The sequence below is a fragment of the Cydia fagiglandana genome, chromosome 13, assembly GCF_963556715.1.
Source record: "Cydia fagiglandana chromosome 13, ilCydFagi1.1, whole genome shotgun sequence".
NCBI classification, from domain to species: domain Eukaryota; kingdom Metazoa; phylum Arthropoda; class Insecta; order Lepidoptera; family Tortricidae; genus Cydia; species Cydia fagiglandana.
The window spans coordinates 18,682,804-18,703,526 of record NC_085944.1 but is presented as its reverse complement, the minus strand read 5'-3'; the positions used below and the strand labels follow the sequence as shown (position 1 = coordinate 18,703,526).

Sequence of the window (20,723 nt, the reverse complement as noted above, 5' to 3'; positions counted from 1 at the left end):
ACAAAACAAAAGTAGGTTTTTCAAACTCCACAATTCGCAAAGTGCGAAATAACTTTCCTTACTAAGTGGCTGTAGTGAACAAATGCACTAAGTTGCAAAAAGGTGTAACCGGGTCGCTAGTTATCTTATAAAAGAACCAGCTACGCTTTAAAACTGGAAAAAAATGTCCCAATTTACATCGGGAGGGTACCAAACACCAAACAATACAAGGGAAATTGAACCTTGAGACATAGGTGTAGAGTTCGGATTCCGTTGTGGGTAAGTGTCCTTTGACGAAAGGTTCTTTTTCGTACCGACAGCGCAGAGGCTAATGAGCCGTGGACAATAAAAAGTACCTACGGTGTTTTCTTTTTCTACTGTCTTTTTTTAAAGGTTGGAGTTGTAGGGGAAATATAGTAAGAAATAATGGGTGATTGGTAAAATTGTGGGTTATATTCAGTGTTGAATAGATTTTTTTCCTATTTATGACAACTTTACTGTGTTATACCTATCAATAAGAGGAAAGTTCATATACATATTTGTTTTATATTTTATTACCCTATAGGAGCGTCCCACTGCTGGGCAAAGGCCTCCCTTCTTTCCCGCCATTTGGTCCTATCCGATGCACACTCCCGCCACTCTTTACAAAATGTGTCAAGGTCGTCCCGCCATCTCCGTTTCGGTCTTCCTCGGCCCCGAGATCCGTCCAGTCTGTAGCTAGTTTGGTCCAACGCTCCGGGTGCATTCGGCAGACGTACCCTGCCCAGTCCCACTTTAGCTTCGCGGCCTTCATGCCCACATCCACAATGCCGGTTCTACGAACACCCAGTATGCTGCTACATCGTACAACAGTAGCTATCGCCTGCTAGATAATGGAACCATTCACACGACTGCACACCAGTACTCTCCAATTGTCCGTTCCCGGACATTCCTTAATAATTTCTTATCTTTTGCACCTAACTCCGACTTGTTTGCCGACGAAAGTCATAAACTATTTAATGATTTTTTACGTTTTGCGAATCAAACATGCAATAGGTAGCTTATTAATCGCTTTATTAATTAATTAATTACTTATTATTTAATTTTACTACTTAATTTTACAGTGCATTAGTGTTAGCTGTAATGCTGTAAAATTTGATTTCAATAAATATCAATCAATCAATATTTGTTCATCAATCAAAATTGTTACACCATTCACAACAATTCTAGTCCATTTAATTAAAGAAAATATTTCACTCCATTCATACAGAATTAAAGGTCAACATCAATTACATTATTACCCTAATTCCTAACCTAACGCAAAACTAACGGGTACGTCCATGGTATTCCGTCTTTAAACACTTTTCTATAACCTGGCACGTGCACATGGGTTTAGAATGGCGCATTTGGGGCTATAGGCCCCGTGCATGAACTATAGGGGGCAGCTTAGCTCCGTTAGATTTTTGGCGCGAGGCGTAAATGTGTCGTTTATACTTCCGATGTAGCCCACAAGATGGCCGATGTAACCTACTATGCACATTATGAACAAGGAAACGTACCGCAATATTGTCTAAACGTATAATATTTTTAAACGTATTTGTCTTGAATGTCGTCTTCCGGAAGATGGTAGCACTTGCTTTGGCAATGTACATGTGCACATATGTTTCCGATTCAGGCCACAAGATGGCAGACCCTCCAACGCGCACGGTCCCTATTTGCTATCGCAATTTTTACTGGAGCAGTATTGAAGCCCGAAATTTGACACAGTACTTAAGGCTGATGTAGTCTGAACGCGAACGGTACTTTACCACTCCTTGACCGGGGCTCGTTTAGACGATAAGAGAACTCGCATGCGAGTTTCATGCGGGTTTTGATCGGTCGGTTGAGATGGATGTAACTACGTCCGCAATGTAACTAAAATCGCATGCGAGTTCGTGCGCCGTCTAAATTAGCCCTAAGGATTGCAAATATCGTAACCATGTGGTTACAGCATGGTTCCAGCCGAGAGGCCGAGACGCAGACGGCACTCTGATCCTACGACGGAATTTATTTTAATTCACGTAATGGCATTTTCGCGACACGTCGTTAGGGTTGAGATCGAGGACGTCTGCGTTAGGGTTGTCTCCGACTGGAAATAAAAACATTACCTATAAAAGTTTGATATTGCCTATTTTGTAGTATCGATAATTATCTGGCGTCTAAATTAAAAAAACCGGGCAAGTGCGAGTCGGACTCGCGCACGAAGGGTTCCGTACCATAATGAAAAAAAAACAAAAACAAAAAAAAGCAAAAAAAAAACGGTCACCCATCCAAGTACTGACCCCTCCCGACGTTGCTTAACTTTGGTCAAAAATCACGTTTGTTGTATGGGAGCCCCATTTAAATCTTTATTTTATTCTGTTTTTAGTATTTGTTGTTATAGCGGCAACAGAAATACATCATCTGTGAAAATTTCAACTGTCTAGCTATCACGGTTCGTGAGATACAGCCTGGTGACAGACGGACGGACGGACGGACGGACGGACGGACGGACAGCGAAGTCTTAGTAATAGGGTCCCGTTTTACCCTTTGGGTACGGAACCCTAAAAAATCTTTTCGGTAAATACACTTCCTCTTTAGTTCTACGTTTTAGTTAAGACATTCCAAAAAAACTCCTTTCCTTTCAGAAGGAACCTATCAAAAACTCCGAAGTTACCCTTATAATGTATTTTTAAGCGCTTCACTCAAAGAGAGTAAGAAAAGAGACCTTCTTCTTCTTCTTGATCGGGTCACTCTTGACAGAGCGGTCGTGGTCATCATTGGAAGTCTCCCTTTGTGACACGTTTGACGGCTCGCCTCCACCACTCCCTGACGGCTGCGCGTTTAGCGCATTCGTGCAAGGGGCCGTCCATTGCTGCCTTAATTTGGTCCGTCCACCTCATCGGCGACCTACCTCGCGCTCGGGTACCTTCTACTCTGCCCTGCACTACCAGTCGCTCTATGGATACATCTCCACGTCGAGAAACGTGTCCAAAGAAAGTGAGGATGCGAGCTTGAACGATGGAGGATAGACGCTGCTTGCAAGAGACCTTCTACATGTGCTTAATTGGGTAGAAACGTCATAAAAAACAGCTCACCCTCAAACTCTCGATAACCTTCACGCACCATAAAGTATTAAGCACGCGTAAAAACAAATATTATCGGCCCGATCCGCCCGATTCGAACTTCAATAAATAGAACTTGGGACAGCATTGAGAGACGACATTCAAGACCAATACGTTTAAAAATATTATAAATTCTTCTTTGGCCAACCCTCTTCCCAGCTCATCTGGGGTCGGGTCTCCTTGTACGTTTGCGCAAGAGAGCTCTGTTCTGGGTTTTCTGCGTAGTTAGGCTGTCCTGGTTCATCTCTTTTTGTATTTTGGTCCACCATGTAGCGGGTGGTCTACCTCGTCCTCTGGATCGGTTTGGTATGTTCAGGACCTTTTTGACTACATAGTCATCCTCTCGCACGTTTAAAAATATTATATGTTTAGACAATATTTGACAATTCAATCTAGTTCTACATTTAGCTGCTATTTGTACTTTTGGTACATACATATAATAAATACTGAACGATCTACAAATATGACTCCAAAATAATTGACATATTTTAGCTATTCATCCCCAGAATCATTGTCAAATTCATTCAAAGAAAATTAATGGTAAATAAGAAGCGGACAAGTGCGAGTCGGACTCGCCCATGAAGGGTTCCGCAGCAGCAAGTAACATAATAAAATTGCGGTTTACGATTTATGACGATTAAAAAAAACTACTTACTAGATCTCGTTCATACCAATTTTTGGTGGAAGTTTGCATGTATATCATATATTTTTATTAGTTTTATCATTCTCTTATTTTAGAAGTTACAGGGGGGGCACACATTTTACCACTTTGGAAGTGTCTCTCGCGCAAACTATTCAGTTTTGGAAAGAAATGATATTAGAAACCTTAATATCATTTTTGAAGACCTATCCATAGATAGCACGTATGAGTTTGATGAAAAAAAAAAATTTAAGTTTCAGTGCTAAGTATGGGGGACCCCCAAAATTTATTGTTTTTTGCCATTTGGCTACGGAACCCTAAAAAAGGAACCAATATAACTTCAATCTAATCCACGTGTTTTAGAGATAGCTACAACAGACCCCCTAACGTGACCACCACGTATTAATGGCCGGAACCGTGGCTTCGTTTCGGCGCGTTCCGAAACACGATTAATTGATTTGAGGCACGCAATATCAAGTGCTTTCTGTTTGCGAAGATGCGTTTGTTGCGGAAATGGGAACTTTTGTTTTGATAAAGGTTTTGGGTTTGTTGATGTTTGAGTGACCTTGACCTCAGAATTTTGACCGGAGATTGACTGACCAACTAAGTTATATCAAATGAAAAAACCGGTCAAGTGCGAGTCACACTCGCGTTCCAAGGGTTATAAGGGGCATAAGTCCGACTCACGCTTCATTTTTTCGCTTTCACATTTTCTAATACCTGGGTTTTCCTGTCATTTATAGGTAAAGTACTATTTTATGTATTATTTTTTTCAAAATTTTAGGCCCAGTAGTTTCAGAGATAAAGGGGGGGGGGGGAATTGTCGGACAGACAGACTCACGAGTGATCCTATTAATTATATATCCTATTAAATATACAGCAGTATGTCAAGTACCTAGGTAAATAGCAAAACAACGACAATATAATATCCACATACGGATTCAAAGAACATTACCTTCCCTTCTTTAGTCGGCTAATAAGTAAATACTAAATACACGTTTATCCTATGTACATTAATTTAAGCTCCATATACAGCCATGTACAATTGTACATTCTCTTCATTAGCGTTAATTTCCTAAGGCCTCATTATCACGCTGACTGTACGTACGCTGTTGAGTACAGTCCAATGCATTCACTAATTAAGAACTATTTTGTGTACGAGCATACGTAATTATAGAAACAATAGCGAGGCAAGTGTAGCGGCGAAATTGGTTAACGGGCGTACCGCAAGGAAGTGAGTTGGGAGCTGAAAAATTTAAGATACCTCTAGATTATTTTTATATGACACGTGCTGCGCTCTAAGACTCGAATAATAGACGTAGCTCGGACAGCGGCTAAGTTAAAATGGGATTCGCCTGGTCATATCTGCTGAATGCCGGACGACTTGTGGGCCAAGTTAACCACAGAGTGGGAACCCCACGAGTCTAAACGGGGAGCCGGCAGGCCTCGTCGGCGATGGTGGGATAACTCGGACTCCTTCAGGCTGGCCAGATATAGCACTATCAAACAGAGACTAGTAGAAGAAGAGGGGCGAAGCCTTTGCCCAGCATAGTAGGCTCTGAATAATAATAATAATAATTGCTCAGGGCACTGTTTTAAGGGCAAGTAGACATTGAAGTAGAAATTGATTATACCTGTAATTAAAAGTTAGATTTACTAATGCCCGGCCGCTCTACTTTAATAAGGTCAACCACTCAAAGGCCTGAAATAGGTAAGTTATTTTAGGGTCATCGATTTGGGGCTAACTTTTACCGCTTAACACTTTGAGTGGTATCCTGATTATAAATAAGGTAAAGGTTTTGATATTGATATGAAACGATCGCTCGCGCTGGGTGACGCGAAAAATCCACTTCGAGTCTTTTCATGGTTTTATCACAATACACCTACCTAATCATAATAAAAATGGTTTAACTGGGGGAAATACGTTTTCACTAACAACGGGTTTTCACATTAACACATATAAGTACTGACTGACTTTGGGTATTTATGCAAGTACTTGTTTCCGGAGATGTATTAAAATGTATTTTTTTTGTGACACACTCTTATTGTTTTTTTTATTCTTTATTGAAAGAGCTTTGTCATGTTTTATTGTTGATTGTACTTCATCTCATAAATTTGATTTGTTTGTGTTTTCCCATTGAGGAGTTCCGTTTGCTACTTTCCAACTGCATCATCAGATCAGCTCCATGTTAGCATTATTATTGCATTGTCATCGAAAATACGGAAGTGGTATTCCAAATTTCAATTGAATCAGATAGGTCCAGAAAGTGGCGCATATTTAAGTTACAAGACTTGCAGCAAACATACAAATACATAATTATACGTAGTGAAGCTTATAAGCGCGGTAAAAATACAGTAGGTTGTTAAACGATATTCGTACTGAATATTTCCTAAGAAGTACATCTCAAATATTATAAACCACTAGCGTGTAAAACAGCATTTACGGAGCTTAAACCACGTCCGCCGCAGTTAACTGCCGGAAAATAAATTCAATTTGAATTACTTTGGTTTTCACATTTTTAATGTATCGCTTTTACGCTTTTAAAGTGCTCGAGATTCAGAACATCGGGAGTCCTAGCACTTTCCTATTTGCATCCTAAAGAATCTGGCGAAACTAATCTCAAGAATCGCTGGCAACCAATAAACAACGTCGCAAAGTTTTTGAAAATAAACATAGGTAATTAATTGTTCTAAGATATATTACTTAGTGAATGCATGGACAATGATAAAATTGATTAAACTTGCACAATCTTAATGAGGAATTGTAATCTACTAAAACCATGATTTTTAAAAATGACCCAGCACACAATAAAACATCATCGAGTCCCAAGAAAATTTTAATTAGACCTTATTAAACTCAATTGTTATTATTTTGAAATTCCGATTTTGATAAAGTGAGAAAAGGTGATTTCTAATTGGGCAGAGACACCCTGTATGTCTCGTTAATCCAAATTTTTAGGGTTCCGTACCCAAAGGGTAAAACGGGACCCTATTACTAAGACTTCGCTGTCCGTCCGTCCGTCTGTCACCAGGCTGTATCTCACGAACCGTGATAGCTAGACAGTTGAAATTTTCACAGATTATGTATTTCTGTTGCCGCTATAACAACAAATACTAAAAACAGAATAAAATAAAGATTTAAATGGGGCTCCCATACAACAAACGTGATTTTTGACCAAAGTTAAGCAACGTCGGGAGTGGTCAGTACTTGGATGGGTGACCGTTTTTTTTTTGCTTTTTTTTGTTTTTTTTTTGCTTTGTGGTACGGAACCCTTCGTGGTTTTATATATGTTAATAGTCAAACCCATAGCTCTCGTTATGCCACTACATAAGGCAGCTGTCCGAGCCGCAGCGAGAAAGCAACTAACGAATCTATATTTTTGCGCAGCATAAAAATTAACAACCCAATGTTGTTGTACATGTAAGAGCCTTGGAAACTGACTTAGGAGAAAAATACCTCTTAGTAGCGAAGAGGTAAATATGAGCGAAAAATCTTGTGTAAATAAAAGCATAATAGGTATTGATTGTAGTTTACACTGCTAGGGAATATTTTTTCTAACACTAACTCATAGAAAATACTTGCTTCTACTTATAATCTTCAGTCAGATAGCTGCCTTAGGCATCTATCCACACAACTAAGTTAATTACAGCACAAACACATCATCATTAAGAGGAGATGAATCGCAGGTGATAGGGAACACGTTTACTATCACAAACCACAACTACATAAAAAATATAAAAAATACTCGCTTCCTGCCGGCAGTCAAACAGCTGCCTTATTTACCTGTGCACACAACTACCATAATAACTCGCTTAATAGTGTGTGTGTTAATTACAGCACACACACACTATTAAGCGAGGCGTAAATCGCGGGTGATTCATGTATAATGCAACCCGTCATGAGTGTCTCATATCTCTGTTTTAGCCTACTTACCGCGCAGATTGGCTTTTAGGCCCCTACCAATGGAAGGGTGCTCATGGCTCCTCTACACGATGGGCCAGCGCCGGCCACTCCAAGGGATGCATTTATGCGTTAGAGGGAGCAAGTGATGTTGCTATCTCATTCTTCCGCATGGCTGCGTCGCTTGGAGTGGCCGGCGCTGGCCCATCGTGTAGAGGAGCCATCAAAAGTTTGAATTTAGACTTGTGACAATAGATCAATAACTGACATTTCAAACAACAATTCTAAATATCTTATGGCCCCTCTACACCATTGGCCATGATGGGCAATTACAGGTGATCCCGATTGTGTGGAGAGCTTAATGTCCTACAGTGGCTCATGACCGGCGATGATGGAGCGTAATCGCCATACTGTCGGTTTTCGAGCAAACATCAAATTCTGAGATCATATTTACGCATGACGACGACGCGCGACACACTGCCCTATTCGAGCTTTAAGATACGTCAGCTAATAGACCTTGAAACGATATGGATTAGATGTGTCAGTGTCAAAAGTGACATTTTTCTTTGAAGAAACGTCACATTTGACACTGACATATCTAATCCATATCGTTTCAAGATCTATTAGCTGACGTATCTTAAAGTTCGAATAGGGCCGACAGTGTTATTTAAAAGCTTTGATATGACCTGAAGGGGGCATTTACAACTCGAAACCTGAGCTGTCATGTCAGTCTGTATGAGTGTGAAGCAAGCGTGTATAGTTCGTTTTTTTTAGCATTAGAAAGAACTTCGCAGAAGTAAGCTTGTGGTTCCAAATGCAGCACTTTTAGCGGTAATAATTTGAAGTAAATTATATGTATTGACCATGCTACATTAGATAATTCAATATTTTTTTACAATTAAAGAGCCTGATAAAAACTGCACGTTTGCTTCTATGGAGTTCTTTCTAATGCTAAAAAAACAAACTATAATGAAATCACTGTTTAGGCTTTGGTTTAGCGTATGCTATTTGTATGTGTGTATCTCTTAGGTCCATGACTATATCTAGGTGAGATAGGTTAGGTCCATACGTCACAGTCGAGTACACCTGGTAAAGTGTTTAGATTAACACTGCTAATGAGATGCGTAGAGTAACAGTAACTAGGCTATGTATCCCGCGACTGAAGTTGCAACCCTTCATGCTATGTTGCTATAATTCCAACCTTATCTTCTAGCCTATAAGGTTGAAAGTTTATTGGTTATATTGTTGTAGTTAAGACTGTTTAGACTTAATGAAGATATGCTAATTCGTGAGCTATGTCCTTCGGCGGACATAGCGGGCATATGCATACTGGGACAAAGGTTTTGAATTATTTTATTCTAATGTTGGTTATTGTTAGAGTTATGTTTACTTGTTTAATTTGAATTCGAAATGAAATCATAATACAACCCAGTGATTTTAACCTTTTTCATAAAACTTTTCCCTTGGCACTAGAATAACTTCTATGTGATTTTTTTATAGTATAAAAACTTCAATTTCAAGTTCTAACCTCCTCTTAAAATTGTTTATAGGTAGGTATTTTTTTGCCAGAAAGTTATAATTTTGATTGACTTTATTTTTGTCGGATGTATTACTTTTCCTAAATTAGGTATGTCTAAGTATGCTAACCACGCCTGTTTCATTAACTGGGTCAAAAATTTCTTCGTTGCCTTGTTTCTGACCACTCTGTCACTCTTCTATTTTTGTCTTTTATCATATAATTAAAAAAGGTGAGTGCTATTGCATGTCTTACCAGTGTTGTAGATTACTTATAATTCTCTTGAGAAAAATAACAGACTAAATTGCACCCCATACAAAAAGCTCCACTCCGTCACATTTTTTGGGGACAAAAAACAACCACATCGAAAAGAATTTTGACCCAATTTCCGAAAATCAAGTGGTAAAGAAAACCATGCCCTTTGTCTCAATGAAGCCAAAAGTACCGAAATAAAGTTAAGGTCATACTAATGAATCGGCAATGACATTTTGACTAATGGAGTATGCTAATACGGCTCGACTCCCTTGTGTTTTGGGGTATCACCTCGATTAGGTTATTTTTATTTGTGGTATCTAGACATCCACGCAAATAGGTACCTATTTGACAAGTAGCTAATGGACTACTATTAAACAACTAGGTACTTATAATACAATTTGAGCTGGCGGCTACCTTGCACAACGTATCAGCATTGCGATAGGTACAGCGAGGAAATGCCGCCAGCATCCTAGTTACAGAATCGATATCAAACAATTTTGATAATTTCTTTGAATTTCGCTCTAACGATTAAAATTATGGTTAATTAAAAGAAAAGGTTTTGAAAATTGAAAAAAAGATTTACTTACAGCAAATAAGAGAAAATCTATTTTAAACGTTAAAAAAGAAAGTTCAACTTTATGAGATATATGTACACGTGGATATTTTGCAGGTAATAGTAATAATAGATATTTCCCATTACACAAATACCTACACCTATACCTATAGAATTTTATTGACAATGAAAACGAAGGTCTCATTTTTATTTGGGCAAAAATTATTTCGTTTGTCCGGATGCTCCCGTCTACAGGTCGCATTTTTCAACCGAATCTCGTTGGTGAGCAGATTCAATAATTTTTCAGATGTTTTTGTTGATCCAGTTATTGGGTTTTTATTTTTTCAAAATGGCTCATCCATGGAGGTTCGCGAAGACTACAGCTCACAGAGTTTATTTATTTTATACTAAACTGCATTAAATAAACAATTACAAAAGCGGTTTTAATGCCTCAAGGCAATTTTCCCTAACAACTCATTTATTTTTCACTTTACAATCAGAGCGTGTAATGAGTCCATTTAGGCTTATCTGTCTTAGACAGCATTATCACTGTTATCAGTACCTTGGTTTAATTTGTATATGTTAAATAGTGTTGTGATTTTACTTTGAAGAAGATTAGTTAGTTTTGAGGGCATCATTTGTGTTTTACTAAGATATTGTGTTTATAAAAAAATACAATTACTAAAAGTACTGAGGTAACTTAAGTAGCTTGACAAATGCGAACATTTCCGAGAAAATACGATGGCAAAAAATTATGCTCAACATCTGTGCGCGTTTACAAAGTCTTTGCTTACTGGTAGGCATCTTAACTTTGTTTCGATGGTGGAAAATAAAAATGTCCTTACCTCATTGGTGTTCCAGCGGTGCCTCTGGGCAGCGAAGTGTTCAGCGCGCGGCAGACTCTCCAGGTTTTCCGGCAATTTGATGGGCTCGCCATCTGGAAGAGAGAAAGCAGCTTTACAGGGTGTTACTGACCATGGGGCTTTAAATTCAGGGCTCGATTCTACTCGCTAAACTGAGCTACTTTTATTATGGCACCAACTCCCGAAAAAATCCCGAAAAAATACAAGATGGTCTAGCGCCGGCCACTCCAAGGGACGCATTTGTGCGTTAGAGGGAGCAAGCGATATTGCTATCTCGATCTACCGCATAGCTGCATTAGCTGCGTCCCTTGGAGTGGCCGGCGCTGGCCCATCGTGTAGAGGAGACATGACATTTCCATCTTCATCACTTAGATGGTTAGCAATCCTCGACTGTGCGTTTCTCTAGAAAATTTACGACCTTGTCGAACCTTCAAGAAAAGAGTATACTCCTATATTAAAGCCCGGCATTGCACCTGTAACCCCTCTGGTGTTGGCGAATGTAACTGCTCATCATAAAGCGATTCGTCTATTAACTGGGGCCAAATTCGACACGTACAACTGTCAGATTTCGCATCCACGTCAAATCAACAGTTGATTTTATTGCATACTGAGTGTTGATTCCATTCAACGGTGGATAATATCATTTGGTACAACCAAAACTCAACTCTAAACTAAGGGTGGTTCAGTTTGGTTTGCTTGTCACCCTAACTGTGGATTGTTAATGTCAAATTTTGACATTGTACGTATTCGAGAACTTACGATTTTTCCCACATCAACGGGAGATCAACACGATACGTCAAACGTCGCTTGTCGAATAGGGGTCCTGGAGATCAAAGCGATTTAGATGGTTACTATATTCTGATGTGGTTTCCACCACCTTAAATGCAATATACCAAAACAGGAGCCGTGCAATTGTACATTTTCCCCCAACCCCAAAGTTTACCTAAACTCTTACCGCGAAGCTAATAAAAAATCTTTATAGCAAGCAAAACATTAAGGCGAGGTGAAAACTGGCCAGTTTTTGGCAACATTCGTCAGGAATGCCTCTCGGTGCACCTAACCTTCCACAAACACCCTGCAACATTTGCCTTTGGAACAAGCGATTTTAAACTATATCCCAACAGAATAAGGTTTTATACGCAACCTAGAAAAGCTACAGTCCAATGGTCCAACTTGTTGAAATTCCGTCGCCGTCCCTCGCCACTGTGCAACTTTAACGAGCGCTCTCTCAAACTGCACTTGACTCATAAGTTAAAGGAGTAAAGGGTCATTTCCGCTTGTTTTTCATTGTGCCAACGGCAAAGTTAGGGTTGCATGGGAATATTCGAGAAGGAAATTTCGCAAGCCAAGCTTGTGCTCGAGCGCTCACTAATTTTGTGCCCGATCGCGGTCTAACGGTTGTAGATTACCCCCTACTTGATCGTGCGTTATGAAAGGAAATCGGACTTTCGTTGTCTGCCTCTCTTTCGTTCGCTGCAAGAGTGATAGAGATAGATATCGAATTATTATTTTTGCGAAAGACCCTCTGCTATGTAGGTAATAAAATAATTCAATCGAGAAGTAAGAACTCCGAATCCGAAGTATGAAAGAAGAACGTGAAACACGTCATGTTTCCTCCATTTGTTTGACCAGCTGAATTAGAGTTACTTATCGCAATACCCTCAAACTGCAGATTACCTAAAAAATCTGGCTTAAAATACTTTGCCATAATTTACCATGAAATTTTTGGTATTTTTCGTCATATTCTCGTAACTGCGCGCTGAGGAATTTCAGTAGCCGCCACCTTGTATTGTACCAAGTCTAAATCGATAACATAAAATTAATATTGACATTACAAAACAATAATAAGCACGGCTACCACGAGTAGCGTTTGACATAATTTATCGCCGCATTCCATCTCTCTACCCCTACCTACCCACCAATATATGCGAGCAAGATGGACTGCGATCGAGTTAACGAAGTTGCTAACGTAGGTACCTAAACATCAAATGTCAACTCGTGCGCCTCTTGGTACGGCTACAGGTGTTCCTTCCTATACTGCAAAACGTAATTCAAGACCAAAAAAAGTACGACAATGTTGCCACTGCAGTAATTCGTTTGTATAATTGTAAATTCGTTTTGATAAATAATCACGCTAAGATAATTTATTTATTCGTAATTTTACTGCTACGATTTAAAAAAAGTACTTTTATTTACTTATTTTTACATAAATACAAGACGCGCTAGTAAAAAAGTGGCAACATTTCTTACTTTTTTTGGTCTTGAATTACGTTTTGCAGTTTAGTTCACGCACACTTCTTTGCGCGTTGCAGGGTCGTGGTGGAATGTCATCCTAGTCGATCCCAGTGCGCCCTCACGAACGGCAGAGAGGGTGAAACGCCGGAGTGGGTTTAGTGGGTAGGGCCAAATTCTCCCCCTCTCTTGCCAGGAGAGGGGAAAGGAGCGGCGAGTCCCACACTCCGTGCATAAACGCATTCCCAATCCGTCAAAAAAAAAGGGTCTGCCATCTTGTGTCCTAAATAACTTGACTTTTACACATACCTACCATTCCTACATTTCTATCACACACGCTCCCTTGCGTTACCATCTTGGGTCGTCCCATTCGTTTTTCGCCAAGTTCTTAAATTAGTCCTATTCTGCTTTCGTCACCAATTCCACATTCGTCACAATCGTCGGTGGCTTTCAATGTAGTATTCTGACGAAAGCAGAATAGGACTAATTTAAGAATTTGACGAAAAACTAATGGGACGACCCAAGACGATACCTCCCTTGCGAGTATTAGTCTCAAATGCTCTGTCTAATGTTAACAAGCGATCTGTGCTAACGGATAACGTGCGACATTCGTAGGGTTTAAATCTAGTTAAAGTATTTCGAGTAATGTATTTTTTTGCTGAGAGGGCGTTATTTACGACGCCATGTTTGTGGCGGGATTAAAATGGCTGACGACGGAGATTAACGGCGTTAAATAAAGTTCTTGATAAATATTTATTTAAAATAAGTTTTTGGCAAAAATTTCATTTTTGGTACAAGCTTTTATCGCTGGCTGTACTTTTCTTACGACAGACAACTAACACTCATCGAGACAATTCTAAAAACCCCAAACACAATTAGGTCGCGTTGTTTCATCACAGAGTTCTTATGGCCACCTCCTGTCTCCATCATCAGATCAGCTCGATGGTACCATAATATTGCATTATCAACCGATTTATACATGCATGTAAAATTTCAGCTCAATCGGAAACCGGGAAGTGGATCAAATTTAACTTGCAAGGTTTGATTACACACACATAGACAGACAGACAACGGTCAGGTGAAACTAAATAAAAGCTTGTAAAAATCAACAAGCGTAACGGCTCGATTCGGAAAATGAATTAGGTTTCTACTAGACTTCAACAAGTTACGATATGGATAATTTAAAGATATTTGTAAGATAGATATGTCAAATTTAACGTTTCCGCGATTCTGGAGGTCCTCTTGAACGATTTCGACAAGTTATGACTTAGATATCCAAGTCACATCTAGTCGATATCTAATGTAGATCTAGTTGATCTCTAAATCGTCTCTAGATCTTGTGATTATCTCGAAATCCGAATAGGCCTTTGTCGGGCTTACATACCGAGGGTGTCGTACCACTCGTACCTACCATGACATCATTTTTCAACTGAACAACTTAAAGACATTCACTCTTAAAGACGTTTTATGGCGTTTTAAATAACTGGCGTTTTATGTATTTGTTTAATTATGGATGATAATAATATTGATAACGAAGTAGGTACATAGATACGTAATTATGACTAAACAGATTTCGCTATGTCCTTGTTCTATACCACAGATCGATGATATCATGATGTTTTTCTAGATGACTTGCGCTTATGGGATATTAAGATTATGACTTGCATTTATTATAACATACAGTAAACTGCAAATTATTGTAGTTACAACCATTGAGATATTATTACTATAGAGAAGCCATACCAATGAGTTTTTCGGAACTTATGTACGAAATATCTGTTGATATTTACCAGTCGCTTTTCGGTGAAGGAAAACATCGTGAGGAAACCGGACTAATCCCAATAAGGCCTAGTTTACCCTTTGGGTTGGAAGGTCAGATGGCAGTCGCTTTCGTAAAAACTAGTGCCTACGTCAAATCATGGGATTAGTTGTTGTCAAGCGGACCCCAGGCTCTCATGAGCCGTGGCGAAATGCCGGGATAACGCGAGCAAGAAGAAGAAGCCATACCAAATAATAAAATTGTCGTAAACGCAACCTGTACCACGTGTACAAAACGTCGTAAGCGCCGTAAGATTCATGGCGCTTACGCGTTTATTTCGCGAGATTCACGCTCCGCTTCTATAGTTTGTTGTCAAAACAACATCAACTCATGGCGCAAAATACTGGTTCTGTGTGCCGGTTCTATACGTTAGTAATAATTGTAATTTAGATTCATAAAATTATGTGACTAACATATTAACATTATTTTTAGCTTTTCAGTTTGATTTAAAATGCAGCAGTCGTGTTTAAAAAAAAATAATTTATTTATTTTTTGCGGTATATTTCTCGCGAAATATGTTGTAACTAGGTGACTGACTGACTGTACGTTGGGCATTTCAGTAATAAAGCAAATAATTATGGCGTGATATGTTAACGAGAGTAAATCAATCAATCATTCATTTATTTAGTCAATAGGAATCTGCACGTGCGTTTTAATTGCAAGTGAATTAATTAAACAAAATATGTGACTTACACGCGTATTCGGGAAACGAGATAATCAAAAGATCTAGAAACGATAAAGAGATCAACTAGATTTACATTAGATATCGACTAGATGTGACTTGGATATCTAAGTCATAACTTGTCGAAACCGTTCAAGAGGGCCTCCAGAATCGCGGAAACGTCAAATTTGACATATCTATCTTACAATAGTTATTTGTACAACAAGAGATCAAAGTTTGATATTTCTTCGAGTGCCTATTTTGAGTCCCGTGCAAGCGAAAGAATCTAATTTAGAATCTTGAGCGTAGTAAGGGATTCAAAAGCGCACGAGATGTAAATAACTTTGATCTCGTGTAGTACACAAAATTTTTCACCCTAAGCAGTGAGAACATACCTAGAGGGACAGAGATAATAGAACCCAAGTATATCGAACTTGTATTAGACCCGCATGTTGAAATGACATTTGACTATAAAGGTCACGTGAATGTCATTTTGTCTCACTCAGTGAGCAAAATGCGATTTTGCTCACTGAGTGAGACAAAATGACTCAGTGATCAAATCGCATTTTACTCACTGTTTTTAAGAAGCAAAGTACCCTTGTTCGAGCTGCTGAGGTGAAAATATCTTTAAATTATCCATATCGTAACTTGTTGAGGTCTAGTAGAGATCTAATACATTTTCAGAATCGAGCCGTTATACATAAACCCCGTAGTAGAGATCAGGAAAAATTAAATATCATTTATAAAGAATCATTGATATTTATTTAATTAACAACACATAAGTTACTTAAAATTAAATTACTTAAACTGTACCTACATACAACACCATGTACTTAATAGATAGTTGTACAATCAGCTAAGTTATTAGTTATGTGTGCTATGCTAATGGTTTTGCTAACCGTACCTACGGAACAAAGAAAATGCTACTAATTAAACTATATAGAGCAATTCCGAACAAAATTTCAAAAATAACTTGTTATTAGTTGACTTTTCTATTTTTTTACCATTTTTCACAACACTTTTAAAATTTTGTTTTTACTTTTTCTTATAAGTATTATCTATATTATATAATTAATCATTAAAATCGGTATCTAAAGACCTCTTTAGGTAAGTATATTTTGCAAATCAAAAGATAGTTTTGTATATTTTCGTAAAAAAATACTTTTAATCACATTATACAGGTTAAAACTGGCACTTATAAAAAAATAGTAAAACGACAATTTTCGATCCAACATATCGTATCTTCCACTCGTGACATTTAAAACACAACCATACTATTTATAAAATAAAGTTTAATTTTGTTCAATACAAAATTACAACTACTAATTTACTAATATTACGTGTCAATGCTCAAACTGGTCACCTCAGTAGAAAAATGATATAAAACTCAAACTATCTCTCTAAAATCCATTTTAAAACATTTATCTTAAGGTCTACTTCGCAATGATTTTGGCGAAGTAGTAATTATTTTAAATGGAACAATTGTTATCGATCGAGTAATTTTCGAGTCCAGAATTGTTACCACCAAACCAATCCTGAACTTGATATCTTTGACAACTGTGGGTAGTCAAAGATCTACTTACAATGGTACAGAGGTGATTAAAAAGAAAGGAAGATTTTTAGTAATACTTTGACCCTATTACAGGAGTTCTTCTTCAATTTAAGAGGTATCCTCTTGTCGGTGGTGTATTTTCCATTTCTCAATCTCATAATTCATAGCTTTGACCTCTTGATACGACACGACACCAGCTTTTTCTTTTATTTGGTCTACATAGCTACGTCTTGGTCTGCCCCTGCCTCTCTTTCCTTCTATCTTGCCTTCTATGATGGTTTTAAAGAAGTTGTCGTGCCGTAACAAACTTGCTGTAACTGATTACAAGGGTTATCCTCATGTTATAAATTGTCACATTAAGTATACAGGTCAATGAATATCACATTTTTTTAGGCCTTTGTACATGTACAGGCGTCTTGAGATATATCGGAGCGGCCGAAGTACTCAAAAACATCTGAACACGCACTCTGCCTTGATAATAGAGGAGCAACCTGGCGGCTCCGATATATCAGATGGCAATTGTACAAACAGCAACAATCCTAACTGTCCAACGTTGGACCTTATGCCTTTTGTAATAAAGTTTACGAATTGTTAATTAACAGTGTGGGCGATCGTACAAGCGGGCGGAACAGTGTGGTAATATTATTTGTTATTGCTGATTTTACTACCTCAACTTTGTTATATTGATTGACAATTAACCAGAATTTGCTAGTTTGTACCGATAATGTTGGCGTGAGTGTAATTTGTTTTTACTGTAAGAATTGTTTTATAACTATTCTAACATCTTTCAATACATACTTTATTATGCCGCTAATGTCATTATATTATTCATTAATTTATTACATAAGTAGATTCACATTATTTAATTAGTCGTAGGTAGTAAGTTATCAGAGCGAAACATTAATTAGGAATTATTTATGCTTTTACAACATTATGGTGAAAATTTGATCGTCTATTTCTGATGTTTTTATATTTGCATTAGTAGAAAGAGACACAACATGTTTTTTATGGTATTTTGAGTTTTTTCTTATGGCACTTTTAAGTGTAAAATTGAGCATAGCACCTTTAAAAAAATGTCTACATTTATTTAAACTTTCACGATTATTAAACATTATCAAACTGCAAAACGTTCAAACTGATAAACAAGACCAAGTGCGGGTAGTTCGAAAAACTCGCGCGGCTAGAAGATGTTGATGTCAACTTGAGCCAGTCTTCTCCGAGACCACGGGGACAACGCCGTCCTCGAAACGTCGGAGGTAAATCTTAAAACTTAAATACGCGATTAAGTCCCGTTGTGCAGTTTGATAATGTCTACATTTGTCCACATATTATTAATTTTACTATCACTATAATATTAAATATAAGCAAAGTATCACCAATCAGCATTTAATTTTTATGAATGCAGATATGAATATAACTAGAGGGCGGAGTACCGGTGGCAAATTTCACACTAAATGTATGGAGTCGCCTAAGTATTCTTATGATTAAATAAATAACGAATAAATGATTAATTTTGCATAATATTTCTTAGGAACTTATAGAAATTATCTTACGAGCATACAAATATAATGTAATATGTTGTTAATATCTATAATACATAATAATATGTTTTCTTATCAAATCATTATCATTAGGTACTAAATACTAGACTAAGAAGTTATACCTGCCAAACGATATATTATTTTCAAGACCATTCAATTACAATTGAGGACTGGAATTATGTGTTCGAGGTCCTCCTCACAATCTACATTTAAGGGCGTATCCATGTTATAAAATGACTGGACTATGGCCACATGTTCCTGGTTTTTCGGAGTGAATCGGTTTCTTAATTTATTGAAGATCCATTTATGAGTGGAAAACGATCGCTCTACATCTACCGATGTCATGGTTGCATGTTTAAGGACTTGTTTATAATTTTCCATTGTAATCATATTCCTTAATTCGTCAGCATCTGGGTTTCTATCTAGAACCAATTCGAGTTTATTTCGCACGGTTTCACTTCCTTGGAGGCTTAAAATAGTCCTAACTATATCTATTACCAGAAAACTTTCTTCTATCGGAATTTTAGTGCATAGTGTTAAGTACTTACTTCCAATTTACGAGTAGGCACCATACTAAGTACATTAGGTAAATGAATAATTTTATTATTCAAGCCTAAAATAATAATTATAAAAACGACTCCATACCTTTTGTGTGAAATTTGCCACCGGTACTCCGCCCTCTAAATATAACAATAAAAAATAGATAAATTAGATTATACAAAGAAAATTGGTTGATCTAGATATTCTAGAAGAATATGAATTTATATAATTTTTCAATTATACAATATATTTTATTAGCTATCGTTAAAAGTATATTTACATTCTATTAGGTTGTATTAGGCTTTTAGAAGCTAGAACTGGTCTTAAAGTAGATTTTTATTATAATTATGTATAAGTAGGTGATAGATTCAACTATTTGTTGGTTATGATTTATGAATACGGGTACGAAAAAATATTTTCCTAGCCATTAAATGCTTTAAGATAAATAACAAATGAAATTGAATTCTTCTACAGAAAAAATAATTAAAAAAACTTGAAAAGAAACTACTTCTTCTTCTTTTTATCATCAACTTTTGTCGGCAAGAACAGAGCAACAAACTTCTGCAATAATTCAGTAAATATCAAAGTACCAATAAACACTAAAAGTGTCCCAATCCAATGTCCGATCGTAAACGGATTCTTAAAGTAAACTATTGAAAACAAAAGTGACACAAACTTTCTTAAAGTCACTGTTAAAGTCACAGTCAGAGACGCACATTCAGTCGTCAAAACGTACACAGAACTAATACATAGACCTTGAGTAACTACATATAAAAGCAGCCATAATACTTGAATAGGCAATGTGAAACCTAGGAAATTCACTGGGGCAGTTACTGTGGCTAATTTTACATGTCCAATTAAATTTGGAGCTGATGGTAGCCAGATTACTAACGGTAATAAATGAGCATAGTACAGCGCTTCCCAAGGATGCTTTCCATATTTTGAGTATAGGGATTCTTGGAAAATTCCCATTCGGGCCGATACGAATAATGCAAAAGTCAGTATGGCTATGCCTAGACACCACCAAAGCCAATCTATGAATTTCAATCTAGCTTCTTCTTCTGCATCTGAATGGGTTTCTCTAGGGGCTTTAACTTCTCCACTCGACTGTATAGTGCATATCGCTATACCAGCAGATATCATGAAGATAGCCAAGTATTTCAACGCTGGGTATTGCTTCTTCAATATCCATACACCCATTGCCATGTTCGCCATTAGGGATCCCGCTCTAAAAATCATGTGTAAAGGCATAGATATGTTGAAATCGAACGCATAGTTGTTAGCCACGCTGCTTGTCCAGAAAAATCCAACTAAAATGAGGTATTGCTTGAATGGTATGTTCCTTTTCGCGGTACCGAATTTTCCAACGGTGCAAAAACCGCAAAATGCGATGAATAAGAATTGTAGGAATGTTACCAAATTACCAGCGCCTGGGTCTTCTTTCACAACCAATTCAAGAAAAACTACGTTGGAACAACATCCAACGAAGACCATACATATGGCCAAAGCTGCCTTGATATTCATTTTGAATCTGAAAAAAAAAAAGAAA

General features: G+C 37.6%; 2 protein-coding genes across 7 annotated transcripts in view; both read right to left on the bottom strand.

Moving 5' to 3' along the window:
- Positions 1-20,723, bottom strand: part of LOC134670392 (calmodulin-binding transcription activator 2) — a 171,080-nt gene that overhangs the window by 140,302 nt on the left and 10,055 nt on the right. For 3 of the 5 annotated variants that reach the window (XM_063528224.1, XM_063528225.1, XM_063528226.1), the window contains exon 2: positions 10,812-10,903. The gene's annotated coding sequence lies outside the window, so the exon portion shown is untranslated. Of the gene's footprint in view, positions 1-10,811; positions 10,904-20,723 lie in introns of those variants that run through there. The other 2 variants (XM_063528221.1, XM_063528222.1) reach the window with 1 other exon arrangement.
- Positions 1-20,723, bottom strand: part of LOC134670407 (UDP-xylose and UDP-N-acetylglucosamine transporter) — a 288,518-nt gene that overhangs the window by 267,188 nt on the left and 607 nt on the right. The window contains exon 2 of one of the 2 annotated variants that reach the window (XR_010099052.1): positions 16,366-20,705. Coding sequence is in view for 1 of the 2 variants with exons in the window: in XM_063528252.1 (XP_063384322.1) it covers positions 19,679-20,698 (1,020 nt within the window). In the remaining variant the exon portion in view is untranslated. Of the gene's footprint in view, positions 1-16,280; positions 20,706-20,723 lie in introns of those variants that run through there. The other variant, XM_063528252.1, reaches the window with a different exon arrangement.